This window comes from Homalodisca vitripennis, chromosome 4 (assembly GCF_021130785.1).
Source record: "Homalodisca vitripennis isolate AUS2020 chromosome 4, UT_GWSS_2.1, whole genome shotgun sequence".
Taxonomy (NCBI): domain Eukaryota; kingdom Metazoa; phylum Arthropoda; class Insecta; order Hemiptera; family Cicadellidae; genus Homalodisca; species Homalodisca vitripennis.
Genome location: NC_060210.1, coordinates 156,947,844 through 156,968,853, shown reverse-complemented (window position 1 = coordinate 156,968,853; position 21,010 = coordinate 156,947,844). Strand labels below are relative to the sequence as shown.

Sequence of the window (21,010 nt, the reverse complement as noted above, 5' to 3'; positions counted from 1 at the left end):
ATTGTTATAAGGCTGATAACCATGACAAGTAATTATTACTGTACCGTAATATCCTTAAATATTTATATAAACTGATTTTTAATATTAGTGATAATCCAAAACCTGTTTATGGTATAAGCATATACAAGAATATTTTATTTGTCACTGTATAACAGATTCCATTAGATTTGTTTCTCTAATAATTTATGTATGCTATTGAGTACAAGATAATGAATTTTGAGAGATAAATAATATTGTTATCCAAAATAAGAAAACCTTTTCAACTCTAAACTTACATAACAATTCCCATCTCTTCTGTCTTGACGATGATTTATATAATTATGGTAATTAGTGCAACATGAGTATCATTCTACTTTAGCCTTAATTATTGTATAGATTGAAGATTCAAAAAGTCGTTATTCGTGAAATGCATATCATGTAGAAGAATAGTGTCAAGTAAAACATAATGAGAATACTGTCAAATAAAAACACAAATTTGCTGTTGAAATACCACTACATTAATTATAAAGAGATAACAACAATATAAAACAATCCATTATCTTGAAAGACCTCATGCCAAGACTCTGCATGTAAAAAGAAAACAGCTGATTCGCAATTAGATAGGTGGTGGCCAAGCGTCTGAAATGTTAGACTTTAAGTCTGATTTAGAGATAGAGAAATAGTGTGGGTACGAATCCTGTCTGTAACAGTTGCACTTTTTATCAGTACTGTTGACTTTGTACTGTACTGATTCTCCCCCTTGTTCTGTTTGATACAATCCTAGCACAGGACAGTGGCACATTAGGACAGGCTGAAAAGGGGAATGGTCACTCTTTTTTTAATTGGTTTGTTGCCAAAAAAAGCCATCTGCTTTTGGCAAATATTTTGTACTGTGGAATAATTAGAAAATGTCAATAAAAGTTATAAATTTCTTCATAGTGTTGTAAATATACCAGTTACCATGATATACTGATAAACTTTATTAAATTTAGTCAAGAAAGAACATTAATTTAAGAGAAATTTAAAGTCCTAAGTAATTTAAGTTTGTTTTAATTTTGAATATAAGCACCTGTGGTTGATATGTTTTAACAAGAAAATTGAGTAATTTAAACTAAAAAGGAAGGAATCGAAGTAGGCACCACTTTCTCTTGCAGGACTAGATCTGTATACTGAGTTGGTCCAAACCACAGTTTATTATTCTTCAGAGCACTCAACTCTAACTGCACATTTCAAATTGAGTGGGAGAATGTTTTGGATCTCAAAAAATTTATTGGATACATACACAAATCAGTTGGGATTGTCTATTGAGTACATCCAAAAGATCGTGTGTGAGTAATATTAAAACGTTGAGAACTTGTAATAATTATTGATTTAGGTTAGGTATATACAAAATAATCTGTATATTTCTAGTGACTGTTTGATTTTGAGAGAAATATATTTAATTTCTTTCTTAGAATAAGCAAGTGTTTAAATTAAAGCTTTAAGTATTCAGAAAATGTATATTGTTAGTTATTTTTAACTTGATTGGCAGAGACCAAAATTCACTACCTTTAGTTCTGCAAGACCTGGATGGCAGACCAAGAATTAAACATGTTGATTACTGACAAGGATGATAGATATATACGTATATATCTGTGTCAAATATAGGCAAACATATTTAAATGTCTACTAATGCAACTAAAGTTAATTTTTTTTATTTTGGAAAAATGATGGAAATCTGGCTAAAAATTGTGAGAATCAGGTACACAATATTTTTTGGCAATAAATTTTCTTTAATTATATTTAGCAGCTAAATTTTGTATTTACATTATATTATAGATATGTTAAATGTAATAACTCCTTTTCCAATTATATATATATATATATATATATATATATATATATATATATATATATATATATATATATATATACGCATAAAGAGCAAGTGCCAATTTAAAATTAATTTTCAAGAGACATTGAATGATTAACATGCTTAATGTTGCTCCTTAAATATTCCTTAGAAACGTTTTATTATTAATCTCTCAAATTTTCCAACATCTACTTTCCTTGTACCATTTCTTCTTTGTTGGAAGTACTATGGGAAGAATATAAGATATGATGAAACATTTCTAATTGTTCAATTCCAAGGAGATTACACGATTTGCTTGCTTTACGAAGAATGATTATAGAGAAGAAAAGAGCAGTGAAAAGAATATTTTAATTTCTAAGTATTATTTGTAAGCTTAATTTGAGCCTAACATATTTATTGTATACAATTTATATAACCCAAAGAAGGGAGATTTGCGGAAATGAACTTAGAGAGGGAAAAGGATCGAGTCCTGCACACATTCGTCTCATTGGGCTTACTTTGACCCTGAAAAAATAGTTCAGAATGTGTCTTTAGTTAAAAAATGATACAGCACTTCTAAAAATTATTATTGTTGGGAAAAGTTTACAGAAATTATCTCATGAAGTCTTGTTCATGCAATCTTGTATTACTGAGTTGGTAAGGGACAAGAACAGAAAATAGAGATGACTATGTACAAGGATGTAAGGATGATTGCTTGGTTGATTGCTGTTTGCTCTCAATTGCTTCTGCTCCTCACTGTCTGTAGGAGGCCGAGTCGAGTCTCATCCCTCGGAGCGCTTTGCTGCTAACAACTGGTAGGATTTATATCTTACTTCAGTTACAATGTTAGTGTATTCAAACCTTTTCTTAAAGTTAACTACTCTATGTGTTATTTTGTCAATAATAACACGTATTTAAAAAAATGTATTTATAGATTTATTTTTTTAATCTCCCTACAAATATGTTAACTTTACTAATCCCATTAATTTGTTATTTAACAATTTGTTTGTTTGATTTCTGTTATTTTCTTAATTTTAATTCTGTAATTAATGTTTTTTTTATTCTTTATTTTGCCTATTGGTTAGAAACCATGAGAGGCCCACAATATACATCTTATTTTATATGCTAGCCATAAGCCAACTATACGTAACATAACAATAAATTCTTAAAAGGTGAATTATAACATAATAGTGTTATGAAAAATAAAGTTATAAAGCTCATTGATAAAATATGCACTGGAAATTCAACTTTAATAGTAGCACATGTATGTAGGATTTTCTAAATTTTTCATGTGCTAATTTGCATTCAAAAAGTAAATTTTAACCAATGACCAATATTAATAAATTTTGTGATGTATTTAACCAGCTGACTGAGCCAATACTCAGTCATCTAAGATTAAAACCTCTATTTTCTCTGTTACTTAAAATTTACAATTTCATGTATATCACAATTAAAGGAGGCACAAACTATTTCAGGGGCTTTTAGACATTTTAATGCTATGATCCAAATTTGAGCTTTTATACAAGCTCGAAAACTCTTAAGTATGTCAGAAATACTAACAGATGCATAGGCTACTTTCTGTTGGTTTTTAGGGTTTAATAAACACAGCATTATTTCACATTTGTTTTGAAACTGTAACTGTGTATATGCACATACATACACACATTTGTATATATATATATACAAATGTGTGTATGTATGTGCATATACACAGTTACAGTTTCAAAACAAATGTGAAATAATGCTGTGTTTATCAAACCCTAAAAACCAACAGAAAGTAGCCTATGCATCTGTTAGTATTTCTGACATACTTAAGAGTATGCTTATATACTAGCAGTTGCCCGCGGCTTCACACGCAATTTCCTGTTGAAAAACAATACAATATATTCACGTATTCTTTTACTATCACATTCGAAACATTCCTGAGATAATTGATAGTTATTTCTTCGTGAGCCTCTTGGGCGCATAATGAAGGTATGTCATATTTTCTGCCTCTATCTTTCATGGTTTTTTGCTAGGTGTTGATAAGTTATTCAATACAATTAATTTATATGGATGAAACTAATTAGGTTATAAAGAATCAAATTCGGTCTGTTAAAATTAATTTTCTGTCTAAAATATTTCCAGCTTTATTGAGGATTGAGCCTTCAAGAAAATGTATCAACGAAAACCAATTTCGATCATAAAGTGTCTTTTTTTGGCTCTTTTCATTTACCTTCCATCTAACCAAATTCGATTACGTTATGTGCAAACATTCACAGCTTTGTACAATGAGGTGCCTTTTATAACAGCGTTTAATAGTATTTTCATTGCATTAGATAGTCTATTGATCATTGGTGCAATCTAAATGTAAAATTAGGCGATAACTTCTTCTATGAAATCTGCATTACACTACTGATCAAGCACTTTTACAATAATCATTTTTTAAATGTAAACAAATGTTATGTTTCTGCCTCTTTGATGAACTTCAGCTGAAAGTATTAACAGCTGTTAAGTATCAGTTCACTTTGTATTACGTGTCATAGCGCAGTCTTTCGGATCCAATGTAAAACACTCCAAAATCAACAACTACAACTTACAAATGAAAAATTAATTAATAAAACATTTTCCAGTGGGCCAAATTGTGAATCTAAACCATTCTTGAATTCTATTGAAAACATTTAATCAAAATCGGTCCAGTCGATTAGGAGGAGTTCAGTCACATATACACGAACACAAGAAATATATATATATATATATATATATATATATATATATATATATATATATATATATAAGGCTATATTATAATTTACTATCTTCCATGAGCCTACAAATACAATAAAAATATCTATGAGAATATACAAACACCGCTGAAGTAACCTACGGCCCTGGTGAGTAGCTCATTAGATCCTTTCTATGTATGCTTCATCTGAAATGATATCGTACAACAGTTTTTTGAAATAAGTATACACGAATGGTTTATTCGTCCTTTGCTTTTTTATTTTCTTAATTTGGTCCAGTATTAAGTGATAATTCAAAGTAATGGTAAGTTTTCACAATTCTTACCACATAATTAACTTTTGGTGTTGTTAATACATTGAGTATGAACGCGGTTTGGACAAATGTGGATAGGCCTATGCAGAAAATCAATTCCAGCAACGAATAGCTCATTGTTAATTGTTGACTTTTCCAGAGGAACTGATACCGTCCACTTATATAGTTGAATTACATTATAAAAATAATAAATCATGTGCCTTGCATCCCATTGAAAAAACTTTGGCGCTCCTTGTTGATACTGGTCTGTCAAAGGACGATTTTTCTTTGTTCATAAAATCAGCAAATAAAATAGGAAATAAAACTTATCATATGTATGACGATGTTTTGACATCAGAAAATATTGTCCACACGGTGTTGAAATTTATGAAACTTTTACAAGGCTTACAGTCGCTGATCCACTACAACACCGAAAGAATTTTTGCCGCTGTTGATAAAATTGATCTGTCTTTTTGTCAGTGGTACTGATATCTAAATAGGGTTCTGATGGTTATCGAGTCCTATAACATAATAGGTTTTATTGTATGTCTGGAATGTAATTGATATGTATACGCTAACCTAACTTCCCGTTTAGATGGAGTAAACTGTATTTCAAGGGCAATTAAAAAAAACGAATTTTGTAAATGTTGAAAGTATTTTTGTACAGTTAAACACAACAACATTCTAAACTTTCATTTACAAAATATTTCGTTGCCTATTGTTGTACAATAATGTGTAACGGAGACAACTATTATTGCCTTTTGAAACGTTAAAGTGCTTATACCTCCAATCTGTCACAACTCTTTGTAAGAAATGTGTAAAACTCTAGATTTTAGAACAACTTGTGGTACTTTGGGATTATACCGACCACACCCAGACATGAATCGTTATTTCACATTTCGTTTCTACTGATTACTAGATTAGCGTAGAACAATATTTCGTCAATATAAAACAGGAATTGTCTTATCGCAAACCCCTCCCCATCCTCAGACAGAGGTCAAAGTCGAGCGTCTAGTAGATAACGTGATTGCAGTCTCGCCGCCCGTTCAGCTGGTGCATCGCTTTGTTGTACTTCCGTGTTTTACCTCTACATTTCTCTCCAAACACAAAAATTCAACAAAAACAATCATTTACCAAACTAAACTCTTTATTAAAAAAAACACTAAAAACTTGTTTTTATTCTTGATCACATTCCGCCACCCAAAATGCGAGTGCCTCCGGCCATCAGCGCGGGCATTGACAGCACCTTCGGTGCTGCCCCGCGCTGATGTCGACGAAAGAAAAACATCCCTCGAGATAGTACCTATCAGTAAAATATCAAATTCTAGAGGGGCTAATCAGAAATATAAATTGAATTGTAATGGAAAGGCAATTATGTACCGTGCAAATCACGTGATGCCGCGCGGCCTGCCGTAATCAGGATTCTCGAGAAAGATAAGATAACAGCGATCACAATACCTGGAAATGCTTGTAAGTTTTGTAATTGTAATTGAAGAGTTGTTTTTTTCGTTCTATCATGTTTGTTTCTATAAATTTCTATTTTTGTGTTCTTCATACTAGTGTGGTCGGTATAATCCCAAAGTACCCAACTTGTTGATTAGAGGTTGATGCAGAGGTAATATTAAAATACTTATATAATCACACACAATTCTTAATATTGTTCCGAACATAAAAAATGTACAGACTTTTAATAGTTTGGAAATGCTTGTAAGTTTTGTATTTGTAATTGAAGAGTTGTTTTTTCGTTCTATCATGTTTGTTTCTATAAATTTCTATTTTTGTGTTCTTCATACTAGTGTGGTCGGTATAATCCCAAAGTACCCAACTTGTTGATTAGAGGTTGATGCAGAGGTAATATTAAAATACTTATATAATCACACACAATTCTTAATATTGTTCCGAACATAAAAAATGTACAGACTTTTAATAGTTTTACAGCCATTGTCAGATAATGTGCGACACGACATGGTGTGACGACACAAGTCGCGAACGTTAGGGATGGAAACGGAGCAAATAATCGATTTTCGTCTTTGAACGCAAGTGCAAGCAAATTGTGATTTAAATAAAATTTTAATTAAAAACTGTGTTATGCTATTTTTTAATGAGTAGGCTTGTTTATTGCAGCATATTTAAAGTAGTTTAATATTCTGTATTTTCCGAGTATCCTATTAACTTATTATTTGTTCTGAATTCTTGCCAGTAGATGATAGTTTTAAACTACTTCCAGAGTTTACAAATAGTTAACTTTTATTGGGCAAAAGAACCATTTTTTATCATTTTAGCCATGTAAATATGTGATTGTCATTAAAATTTTACAGTACCTAAAACTTAAATAAACCTTTCCAGCCACCAATATCTCATACAGCTTTTTTTACTTAATGTCGTAATTTGGGGTGCACATCAATGTTGTCGCTTATATCAGAGACTTTATTGGCTCATAACCCGTTATTGACAATGTATTTTGTAACATCAGTCCATCAGTTTTAAAAACTGAAATTGTTTTCGGCATATCCGATCATCATGCTCAGGTTTCAAACACTTCACTGGAGGGGTAGGTTTCAAAAACTTCATCACGTAGCTCTTTAAGGTCAACATTTTTGCAATAACATTGATGTCTTTAAAAATGGTTTAAAAACACATCGGATGGGTGTTGTCTTGGCTAATTGCGTTCATAATAAATTTGATTGTTTCGTTTCTACCATTGAACATTATTTTGAAATGGCCTTTCTATATGAGTAATTTAAAATACGTCAAAAATACTTCACCCGGACAAAGTTCGATCTATCATAGCTTCGTGAGGATCTAACTATTATGTACTTTGCTACAAAAGATTTTGGCTTCTCAAATCCTGCAACACAACTTTATCTTGACCTAAAAGGTCAAGCCTAAGAAGGCCCTCTATCACATTGAAGACTCAAATAATAGTCGAAAAGCTGTTTGGGATGTAATTAAAGAAACAATTTCTAAGTTCAAACATATGAAAAACTATGTGTCGAAAGATAGCGGTTTTGCAGACTCTAGGCCTAAACACGTAGCTGAAATATTCAATAATTTCTTTGCAAATGTTGCATTTAAATCTGGTTTGGAAACTCGTGGAGATCAGAATAACACTCTGGATTTAGGAAGTGTGAACTCATCTCTGTTTTTGTATCCAACCATTGAAGTCGAAGTATTGAAAACTATAAGTTGCCTTAAAGGTTAGTTGCTCCTGCTGCCCGCGATGGTATTTCCTCCAAACTGCTAAAAGATGTTGGTGAGTTTGTAGTGTCTCCCTTATAACATCAGTTCAACGCATTTTTTGAACAGGCCGAGTTTATCAAATCTCTTAAATCGGCCATTGTAAAACCTTTGTATAAAAAAGGTAGTACTCTCGATAAAAATAATTACCATCCTATTTCCATAACGTCAACACTTTCAAAAATGTTTGAAGCTATTCCTTTATCGCATTTGTCCATATTTAACGTTAAATGATGCCCTTCGTGTCAAAGTTTAGTTTCCGTCGAGGGTTTTATTTCATTTTGAAGCTCTGGATGATCACAAAAACATGTTTTTGATATATTTTTAGATTTAAGTAAGCCCTTCGATATAGTCAGCCTTAGCCTGACCATTTCTGAATTAAAGCAAGGCCTTTCATTGGATTTCCACTTTTCTTATAGGTAGAACACAATAGTACAAATCTCTTATGCAGATGACAGGAGCTGCATTTCTCGTCAGGAATCAGGGGAAATTGTTGTCAATTCAGGAGTCTCCCAATGATCGTTCTTTGGACCGATTCTCCTCTTACTATATTTTAATGATGTTTTTAGAAGTGTGGCGGCTTGTGCTGATGTATGCTTGTTTTCTGATGTCACTTCGATAAGTGTTAGGAATCATTCTCGTAATGATCTTCAGATTTATGTGTTCCTACAGACTGGATTCCTGTTGTAATGGTTGGCGGACAATAATTTGTTAGTGAACACAAATAACACTGTTTTCGTAGACTTTCGCTTGAGGAATTCTGATGAAAATTATTGCAGATTCCTTGTAGGAAATTGTTTGAAAACAATTATTCAAACCACTTCAATAATTTACATGGATTTATGATTGATTCTTGCTTTGGTTTCTCAAGACATACCGATAAGGTATCTGGTAAGTTAAACACTGGTATCTTTGTTATTAGGAGGCTTGCACAGTTTGTTGACAAGAATCTTCCTCACAGCATATTTTGGCTGTATATATCCGTATTTTTCCTATGCGGTTGTAATTTGGGGTGCTGAAACCTCAAAAACGGATCAAAATTTTCGGTTGCAAAAAAAATCAGGCTGATTTTTGGAATGAAAAATCTAATTCCTATAGAGGGGTTTTTCGAATCAAAATTTTTCGACATTTTTTTGGTATATACATTCTTAATACCCTAACTCTTTACATGACACATAAGAACATATTCCAACCTATTAATACAAACAGATACAATTTTCGAAACTCTAGATTCGTACTAGCTAGTACTAGTACTAGCTATACCAAAGTAAAACACTACATTAAAAACATACTTACTACTCTGCAATTAAATTGTTTAATGCTCTACCTCCACAGCTTAGGTCGAAGTCAGATGTGGCTTTGTTTCTGAGGAGACTTAGAGCATTTTTAGTCCGTTCGGAATGTTAGTATCCGAGATTATTATGCCCAATTGTCCAATCTGTAAAATAATGATACTATAATAACACATCTAATACATAATTATCATATCGGATATTTACTAACGTTTACCTGCGGCTTCGCACGCTTTTTTATAAATTCTAGTCCGTAGTCTTTCCAGTAATAGCATTTATGATATAATGTGATGGAGCCCTGAAATAATTTTCAAACTTTGAAGCCATATATCAGGTACATATTATGTCAGTGTTCATGGTTAGGGTCAGATGATAGGAGAAAGTTTTTAATTTTGTGCGTGTAAGAGAATTTTTAGTTCGAATGGATAATTTCTGCGCCAGCTGAGTTTGCCTTGTTGATCCGATGAAAAAAATATATATATCGGTCATAAGCCCGGTCTAAGATATGGCCAGTGCCATATAGTTTGCCTTGCTCTCCCAATAGAGAAAATTTATGTAAACATGTAGTATTAGGAAGCCGATTTTGGTCAAAAAGCAACCTAATTCCGGCTCTTCTAATCTATTTTTGGTATCAGATATTTCCAGTGCCATAGTTGAGTTTGCCTTCTGCCGATGATAACTATACTACATACGTAGGAATGAGAACCATTCTACGGTCGAAAGCATCTCGTCCGCTATATGGTGACGTTCATGCAACATTAAAAAAAGTGAATTATAGATTTTGCGTAATATAAGTCTTATTGTTTTTCAGACTGTAGTCTGGGAAAGAATGGATCATTGTGGCACAATACTCTTTACTCCTCTGTTTTTCCTTAAGTCACTGTTAAAATGCCATGTCACAATGTCAAGGAAGCCAACCAGTTTCGAGTACCTTATATGCAAACATTCACAGTTTTTTTTTCACTAAGGTGGGTTGTATAACAGTGTTTAAAAGAATTCCCTTCGAATAAGTAACTAAATGTATCACTGGCGTAAGTTGGAGTAAAAGTTAGTGATTGTATATGTGCCTTTTCTATCTTCATTACTCTACTGATCAAAAACTATGTTTTCTAAAACTTAAATGTAGACAAATGTTTCAGTCCCTTGTATGAACTCCAGCTGAAAGTGTCAACAGCTGTTTAGTGTGAGTAAAATTTTAATTGTAATATATAAATATTTTCATGATTTTTCTGAATTCTAAATTACCGTATGTCGGAGAACTTTTCCGATCTTTCTCTTAATATAAACATTCTGCGGACTTAAAGGAATAATTAGACGAATCGGTTCAACGTTTCCCGAGATTGGCTCTTAGCAGATGTTCAGCGATTAACTTTTATTTATAAGATGTATTGCACATTTTATTATTACTTAAGTTCTCAATCTTAAGAGAGGACGACTCTTACTTAAGAGTTTACAACACTTCGTACACAGCCTACACTTTAAGAGTGAGGGAGGGAGGGAAGGTGGAAGGAGGGAGAGAAAGAGAGAGAGATCCACACTTTACTTAAATTTCCCCCAAAAGTTAATCCTGCATCATCACTTATCATTCGATGTGCGACTGTCAGTCGTGGTCCAGGATGTTGCAGGTTGCAGTGATGTGGCGCGCATGTGCGGAGTGTCGCGGCTCCAGAGCTGACCCTCTGTCTCAGTCTGACGCTGACACCGACATGGGACAGGAGGAGCTGCCGAGGGTGTCAGCCCGCAACCATCTTCTGGTCCATCAAGGCTACATCACAACCACTTCCTTCCTCCCAACCCTCAGGTAAACATCCTGAACAGGATATATTGTGTTTACAGCCAATCGCAAATTTTATTACGAAACTGTTTTTCATGATTTTCTTTATTAAATTACAACCTCTTAAAAGATGACGTTTGTTGTGTTGCATTTATAGGAGAAGAGATGCATAGGGTAATCAAATCATTACAAACTAACAATTATGAATATTGTTACTTTGTTCAATAAAAATAGTACTTTTAGTAATCAATTCAAATCAAATCAACATTTATTCCTTAAACAAATGCACACTTTAGAAATACAAATTAAAATACTGTAATTATAATAATTATAATACTGTAATTACTGAAATATTGTTTGTTTTTCTTTTAGTTTTGAAATTTCTAAACTGATAAATTGTAATAAAACTGTGAATATTTTCATGAAATTTCTTGTTTAACTAAAACAATTTTCCACAAAAATGTATGACTTTCGAAATTGCACAACTAAAAGAAAAATAACTAAACTAAGTGGATTAATATGTATCATCAATTAAAGTACTATTTTAAAAATAAAAACAGCATAAGTATATTTAAGTTACAACTAAAAACACGCGTTTTAAATTATTGACCTAGCATTTTCAATGTGGCTACGAACCCTATGAGCAATATAATATTTCTATAAAAGCCATATTGACATAATCCATAAAAATATTCAACGGTCTACCAGTTTGTTTTTCATAATGAGAGACTTAAAATTTTCTAGACATGTGTGGTATACATTACAAGTAAAATGTAAAATGTTTTTCCACAATCTTCATAACGTTTCACATTTTATTTTATCAAGATTAAATAAGGATTTTTTTATGATAGTGGGTTACTTTGTTAAATAACTGTTTTTAACATGATATTTATATCAATATAGGTGGACATTTTAAAATTGATAAAGTGTTGCAATATTTAAGTAGGTTTACGATACATTATATTACAATAGCTTGAAATATTTTTGAGAATTGTTTGTTGTATTTTCATAAATAATGAAATGAGAGGTTATTAGTTTTATTTGAAATTAGACAACGTTTTCATGGCGTCAAAAAGTTATTATAGTGAAAATAAAAGTGTTTGAATATATATTAAATTATCAATAACTGGATAACCACATAACTTTTAGAGGTTTTCCTTGTTGGGAATACAATAGCATAAAAACTGAATTCCCAATGACCAACCGATATCATGTATAAAGTTCTCGCACTGATATATTCTGTAGTAACCCATACAGATAAGTACTTATGCAGATTTTGTAATTATGACTCTACTTTATGTAAAGGTTAAGAGAGACTAGTATGTCGTCAACCCCATCCATTCCACTACATAAGCTGTTTATAAAGGTCCAAAAACATAAGCCTTCCACTGCATCCCAGTCAAACCGTGCCAATCAATTGAGCCAGTTAAACAGCTTCATCACCCCTGGAACTTTAAAAATCTTCTCACCCATCTCATAACTTGGGCCAGTCGATTAATTCAGGTTCCATTCACACCACCTGGCAATAAATAAATTCACAATAATTGATTGGTTCTCTTATTAATTTGTACTTTGAAATAAAAAAAATGGACTACTTAAAATTTTACATTGACATCAAACATCGAATTATATAACAAACATTTAATCGGTGTAGTAATATCTTTACCTTTTTTGTCTTAAAACAGCTGTTTATTAATTCTCAATATTAATACTCGGTTTACTGTTTACTCTCTATAAATTCATTTATCTAAATGTATCTTTGTTTTAAGTTGAATAAAACCATTTCAGTCTGATCCAAACTTTAATCCATTTCATAACAATCCATTCAACTTAATTGTATTAATCATATTACAAGTGATTTTTACATCAAGTTTATCTAATCAATGGAAAAATTCAATATCTAGACCCAAATGAACATCGTGCTGATCGCCAATGGAAGCACTGCTAAGCAACATTTGAAAACTTTACTAAAGAAATATGCGCTGCTGAGGAAGACAAGTTTCTTATAAACTTTGCCAACTAAAAGCACCTATGAAGTACTGTCAGAAGCTAAGTCGTATCCTGAAGCTATGATTATCCTCGACAAACTTTTAATAAAAACAACTAATGAAATATACTCTTGTCACCAGTTAGCGACTAGAAGGCAAGAACTTGCTGAAAATATCGATCATTATTTGCGAAAACTGAAAGAACTCAGCGAAGTATGTAATTTTAAGGCAGTGATGAAAACAAAAATGAATATATTCGGGACGCTTTCATTAGGGGATTAACTTCGCCAACTATCCGGTAAATATTATTGGAAAACTTAAACCTCACCCCTTGATGGAGCATATAATCAAGCAGTTACTTTGGAGGCGGCTAGAAATCAAGCTCTTTCTTATACTCAGTGCCCTGCAATTCACTCACTGAACCGACAACTGAAAATGTTGGGTCAACGATGATGAGTCTGTATCTGCACCTACTGTGGGAATCTGACCTAGGGCACCCACGATGTCCCGCTAAAGATTCAATTTGTAATATTTGTGAGAAAAAAATACTTCGGGCCACAGTGTGTAATTCTACAAAGCAATCCAGTGTAAAGAAGGACAAACCCTTTCAAAGTAAAAGAACAGAAGTGAACTCCATAACATTATCCGCATAGGCTGCATCTCAAAAAAGTCTATCCAAAGCAACAGTTCCCCTGGTTATCAATGGAAATCGAAGCCTTAATCCACACAGGGAGCTCTGATAGTTTTTATATCTGAGACTGCTGTTAGAAGGCACATCACTCGTAAATATCCAGCGAAGCACGAAATATATATATATATATATATATATATATATATACAATACGACCACTCGCTGTTTGATATATATATATATATATATATATATATATATATATATATATATATACATATATATATGGCGTCAACCTCTTATGTGTCTTCTATACTCGCCCATTGTACTGTTGACGTGGTATACAACGGACTTAAATAACCTCGATCAAAATTCCTAATTCTACCTGATATATGCGCTGATGTTCTAGAACACGATATGCTTCACCAACTTCAACTGTAGAGTTAAAATTTAGTGAAGGACGTCCACCCTTGAATGTATGGGTAAACCTTCTTAATGCCAAAGTCTAGCCACCACTTACTTCTATTCAATAATCTGTCCGATAATTTAAAACCCATTTCAATGAAGTCCTGTCGCTACGGCATTCGAAGCTATCAGAAAACTTAAGTACACTCGGATTCATTTTGGCGTTATAAATGGCGTAGCTTGTTTTCAAATAACTCTTCATCAGATTATAAGATCATAAAAATATTTGATACATTTGCTTATCTGGATGATGTTCAAAATAGCTTATAGGTTGTCCGTTACTAGTTAGTACAATCAACGGCAGTAGTGCCACAAATGCGCTACTGGCAATGCAACGGGAGTGACTCATTTGTTCAAAGGTGCGTGGTAGCATTGCAACGAGCGCCAGTAATAACTATCGAAGTGGAGGCTCGATAATTCAGTCGATACGGCTCCGAGTGACATGGTTGGGTTACTTAACATTAAGTTCTATCCATTAACTAACGAAATAGTTACTCATAAAATACTGTTTTGGACCAAAATGTATAACGTTCTTATTCCAACTTTTAACCTGATTGGTTTGTGGCCTATTGACATTTTCCTGTTCTTAAAAGTTTTGGGAGGGAGGTATCCCCTCCTCTGGCTACGCCACTTCAAAAGATGTTGCCACCGTATAACCTCTCTCAAAAGAGACCAAAATGGCAAGAAATAAAGATATGTTAGTCCAGTGTTATTTGCACTTCACTAGGTTCCTCCATGGTTTAGACCTTTACGTATCAAGTTTAACACGCTTCTCTTTCGGTTCTCATATTGTAGCTGCCTTCAGCTAAATAAAATCTCCTTAGGTTTTAACATGAAACTAATTCAATGGGGATCTAGACTAATCTAGGCGGCATAGTGCTGTATAACTCGGTGCAAGGCCCAGGGGAACCATCTGTCTGTCCACACAGCCTGGGGTAAACAAAAAAATCCTCTGGCAAAGATATAATAATATCACGTAAACTTACAATTAAATCATAAACTTGGTTTAGAAGACAGATACTTCTATAAGGTACTACCACACAAATCTCTCATCTACGACTATTACTGAATGGGTAGTCGCAGTTCAGTCTCGGACATTGAATTATTCACTAGAACCCACTTTATTGTTATTATAAATATGTTTACGTATATCATAAATCTGTAGAAATAAAATCATACACAAATTTAAATCCGACAATACTATTATGTAAAACTGTCCGTTACAAGTAGTAGATCTCGACTGTAACATAATATTCAAGTGTAAGCCAGATAGTCATAACTGGCGATGAGCGCGTATAATACAAAAGACCTGCTTTGTTTAGTACGGTGTCTGGACAATGCAATGTTTTTGTTAATTTCTGATTTGCTTTCACATTCTGTATCTTAAACACATAGACTAATATTTAAAAAAACTGCTAAATCGGTCTACCCTGCTCCCTTGCTCCCTTTAAATAGTTGTTGATTTATGATTTGGTAACTGTCTAATTAAATTACTAGTCAATTATGAATCATGAAATTAAAAAATGCGGATCTTTAAAATATCTTCTTGCAGAAATCCATTTAACTATTACAGTCGGCGAACATCTGACTGGCTTGCTCTCACTATAATCTCCCTCTTTTGACACCTCTTGAAACATTTACTCGCCGTTGTTTTGAATAGTTGAGACTTTTTTTGTATAAATATATTTATATTGTATCAATGGATGGGCCCTTAAAGTTATATCTGAAATCTCTTACAGACTTAATAAATAAATGCTGCTGATTTCTTCAACACAGCATTCAACAAAGACTTGGCAAAATTCAGAACTGCCAAATATTGCATTTAAATAATGTGATCCGTTAAGTACATAAGTTTCGCATATCAGGGAACGTATTCAACAGGAGCGTAGGGCAAGGGGACAATCGCAAGAAACCTCAGAGTTGTCGAGCAAGTTTTTAATCGATAATGAACACACAGACGATGGTGCAGGAAGGGATGCGCGCCGTGTTGCCACTCACAACTTCCAGCGTTTGGAATCTAACGCTGTCACAGACGTGATTTTGGTATCTGGCTGACATAATATGTGCATCCTTCACGAGATATCATCCACATTGAATCAGCCCTTCTTACCATTAACTTACGTTATATGTCAATGTTTATTGTCTTCTCAAACGTTTTTTCAGATACGACTTGTCTCACCAAATAAAATAAGAGTTCTTTGGTTAAAGACAAGGACTGATTTCGCAAAATAAATAATTAAGACAAATTTATATACGTGTTATAATTTAACAAAAATATACCATTTTAATTACAACTATTTATTCTAATTTGTAATGTAATTTAGCATTCATCATTAATAATCACTGAAGATAAAGTCACTAATAAACACACAAAAGGTGATTTCTAGTATTAATTAAAACAAAGAATTTGGCAACGAGCAAGTTTATATATGGTGATTGATAACTTAAAAATATTCAAAAGACCTATACTTATTCAAATGTTTTCAAAAGAAAGCTAAAATAGTTTTTACGTGCGTACGATATATACATATATTTTATCATGTAAATTGCAATAGGTACATCTTGTGTTTTTAGTTTGTGGAGGTTGTGAATTTTCTATGTAGACCTACGGATTATTGGTTATTGCCATTGTTATAAAAGATGTATGGTAGCCTGTAGTCGTCCCATGATGCCAATGACCTGTAGATCGCGTGTCCATTCTTCAATATTGTCCACAGTCCACACGTTACGTGCTGGTGGAGGATCGCCAATGATGGAACAGTGATCCACAGACAACGCTATGTTCCTTGCTTCCAACGTCATACATCACCATTACAAAAAGCTTACGCTACAAAATGAAATTAATCTTATACATAACGCTGAATTGCTAAATGTGTTGCTGAGCGCTTATCTCGAAAACGACTTGACCAATTCAACTATTTTACAATATTCTTTGGAGTCCGAGGAAGGTTTGTGTGAAGAAGAAAATCGAAAAAATGTCTTGACATATTTTATAATTTGCAAAACTAATGATAATATTTAAGAAAGGTAATCAGAATTTAACTTACAGTAAACAACTGTTAGCACTTTCAGTTTAAGTGTAAAGGAGGCAGAGGTATTTGTTATATTTCAATTTTATAAAATATTAAATACTTGCTTGATCAATAGATAATTCGGGTTACAAAGATGAAATTACTATCTAATTGTTACTACAGATTGAATCAGCGATGAATTAAAACCATTAGGATGCATTGGAAATACTGTTTAAACACTGTTGTAAAACCCGCCTTAATAGACAAACCTATGAGTGTTTTCATATTAGGTACTTGAAACTATCTTAATAATAATCCTGATTTACTATAACGTATATACCGGCTTGCCCAAATGCCACACTGCACCATTTCTAGTAGCTTTTATTTAAACATTTGAGAAGAAAGAGAATCGCGAAATTTCAAAATATCTAAATTAATTCAATCCAACATGGTGTCCAATTGTAATTCCAGTTTTACCTTTGCTGAAACTGTACTTACTAACTGGAAATTCGTCTTTTTGTTGTCTTTTATTAGTTTTACCTTTCAACCCTTTAATTTAGGACTTTCTCCCTTTATTGTTACATTTCATTTGTTTTTATAAAACAAATGTAATAACTCATCACATTACTTGCCAAGAATTACCATAACTGTACATATTACAAACTAGCTATATACACATCTGTGATTGTAATGACCACATTTAAATATTAAATTTCACTAAAAATTCTTTTATTAAAAGTTTCACGTATGTTACAATCAAAGAATAAAACAAAGGTAAAACAATTTCACCAGCTTAAAACACTGTTCTTGTTTTATGACCAGAAGCAATTTTGAATAATTGTAATCCCGAATCTTATTGTATATTCCTAAAGGAGATTAAAATTCTCAACTGTTATAAATGTAGAAGATGTGGAACAGCCAGTATAGTATACAATTTAAAATGACTGGTTTTAAAACTGGTTCCCAGTTCTTACGGTATAAACCTGGAGAGCAATGTATGCGATATCCCTATTTACATATGAAATATAGATATAACTTTGTTGGTTGGATCCTGTTATAACCTCCCAAAGTAAGTTGTAGAGATTTGAAAATTTGTCACCTTCAGCCAGCTTAGAAACTAGACATACTAATATTTTACAAACTTTTACGAGCAATCATGACATTGGTTTACATTTCCTTCAGTAGTTGAAGCATTAATGAAAAAGATAACATAAATCCACCTAGTTGTGATACTAGATTTAATCTAAAACGTTCAGTTTTATAGAATATGAAGAAGAGGGCAGAGAACAGAATTGTAAACTTTCGGTTGTTTTTTTTCTTTCTTCTTCTTTCAAAATAAAAAAGAAAATAGATAATTTTACTTTTGATGTTCTATGATTATAGATAGTCTAAATTTGTGATGTACATATATCTTGAAGACTATGTTTAGGGTAATATTTTGCCAATATAATGGCTTTAAAATGTGTCTAGTTTTCAAATGTAAGTGACGGTTTATATAACCAAACAAGGAAACTAATGTCTGTAACATTTTGTGGAGTAACTCTGCTAAAAAAATAAACAGAATACGTATAAACAATTAAGGACAATCATAAAACCAAATCTGTTAAAAAGTGTTTCCTGGAGTGTATTATTATAGTAATCTCGTCAAATGAGATTGGCGAGGAAATGACCTCTCGTATGACGAAGACTATTAGATGATTTATTGGAAGGTAAACTTGTGCCGGGGTAAGTGTCCTGAGTGTACATGTCGTGTGCGTGTCGCGGTATGGACACTGGTCACTCACTACCCGCTGACTGGTCAAGCTCAGTATCGACCGGTCAACCGCCATGTCCTGTCGCGAACCTCCCGCTCATGCTCTCCAGCTACAGTTTGAGGTTACTTTACCTGTCTTCGCCAGAAATCCTGTCTGGGACAATGCTCGGTAAGCCCAGCTATTCTCACAGTGAACCACTTCCAGACCTATTCTGTCAAATAAACTACAAATTGTTTCCGTATTCACCTATTGTCGCACGTTAGGTAGTGTGTTTACTTTACAACCAAAAAAATTCCGCACTTAGGATAATAAAGGGTTTTTAATGTATTTAAGATTCATAAATATCCTATAAAATAATATGAAAACTAATATTTCTTATGTTAATGCAATGAAAATATTAAATAGTTAGGAATAACTTGAGACTTTCATGAAATAATTTTGCCACACGGATGTTCTTAATTTAGAGACAGTTCTTAATAATTTGTTTTTTCTTAAACACTTAATTTTCTTTTTTTGAGTGAGTTTGCTCGAAAATACATGGATTTAAGACAATTTAATTGATAGACTATAATTTATAAGAGATTCCTCATAATGTATTGTACTGTATAATGTATCCGAAACTATTATTATTCTTTTAGAAATATTAATTTTTAGAAACACTATTTATATACAAATTACATTGAATGTTCCAAATGTATCTTGACAAATGTATAAGTACATTGTGTACATAAACGTATTATCTCTAAAGCTACTGTACTTGTTTTACATCAGCAGAGAATGCCTTTCAGAAGTAAACGACCTTAAGAAGTTAGTGAATATATTGAACACGAGAAATATGTTAAGTTGTATAAAGATGTTTTAAAGCTTTTTAATATCTCTCTAAAACGTACTCAAATATTCAATCTCATGAAGAGAGCCAATATATTTATGTATCAGTGAACTTTTCTCATAAAGCACATTATTAGGCTTCTGACAGGGAGGCCTTGGAAACACAAATATAACCACTTAAGAAAACAACTATTGTCTAATGTTTACAATTTTTGTTCTCAGAACAAATTGTTTATTTTTTCATTATTTCATACTCTTTATTGAAACTTTTAAAATTGCATAGACAGGCGATTCTTTTGCAAAAAAATACTGTCATGAAAAAAAATCTGATAAAGTAAAATAAATAACTTTTTGATACACCAACAGTGTATCACTTACTGATACACCAACAGTGTATCACTTACTGATACACCAACAGTGTATCACTTACTGATACACCATATTTCACGTTACGACCATTTCGCTCCGCCAACAAGGAATAACATAGCTGTACTAACTGTCGAAATGAGTCTACACTTACCAAGAACTCCGTCCCAAGTAATCAATCTTGTACAGGGGAACGGGTTAAAAACTTCGACCAGAAAAATACTAAATTAATACTATCAAAGTCTGATCAACCCTGCTGTAAGTTTACAGCAGGGTATATTAATAAGTAAAACTGATCTGTTGATCAACTGATCAGTTTTATTTATTAACTGGTTTGATCAAATGTATTCAAAATTTCTGAAAACTGGCAAATTTTATCTGACTTAAAGAAATAATTTTGAACAAAGGTGATTGTTTGTTGGTGTAATAAATCGTTGGTTAAGATCATTACACCAATATTTAATATAATAATTCTTTTAAATTTTGATCACATTAATATTTTGTTTCCGAGTTTAATGTCATATTTTCATGAAGGCTTGAATACTTATGACTGTTAAAGACACACCTTTTATAAATGTTCACGTCAAAACACTTACATACAGTGTGTAAATTAAGTCCAAACGGATTGAGATATTAATGTACACAATCTTCACCATACCTATTAAAAAGTTAAATTACCTATTTGAAAAGGTGATTGAAATTAAACACAATGACATGAACATGACATCTCTACAACAATCCTAACAAAAGTTATGGGCAAACAACCCCTTACGTTTAAGGGTGTAAATTATGACCTGGTACGCCTGGATATATTCCAAATGGAATCAATTTACAACCTT

The 21,010-nt window shown here is 32.5% G+C and overlaps 1 protein-coding gene across 4 annotated transcripts in view; it reads left to right on the top strand.

The window, feature by feature from the left end:
* Nucleotides 1-2,520: 2,520 nt before the first annotated feature.
* LOC124360387 (katanin p60 ATPase-containing subunit A-like 1) overlaps nt 2,521-21,010 on the top strand; it is a 52,301-nt gene continuing 33,811 nt past the window's right edge. Inside the window, exons 1-2 of one of the 4 annotated variants that reach the window (XM_046813983.1) lie at nt 2,521-2,625; nt 10,959-11,155. In XM_046813983.1, the coding sequence (XP_046669939.1) occupies nt 10,971-11,155 (185 nt within the window). In that variant the 5' untranslated portion in view covers nt 2,521-2,625; nt 10,959-10,970. Of the gene's footprint in view, nt 2,626-10,928; nt 11,156-18,991; nt 19,146-21,010 lie in introns of those variants that run through there. The other 3 variants (XM_046813984.1, XM_046813982.1, XM_046813985.1) reach the window with 3 other exon arrangements.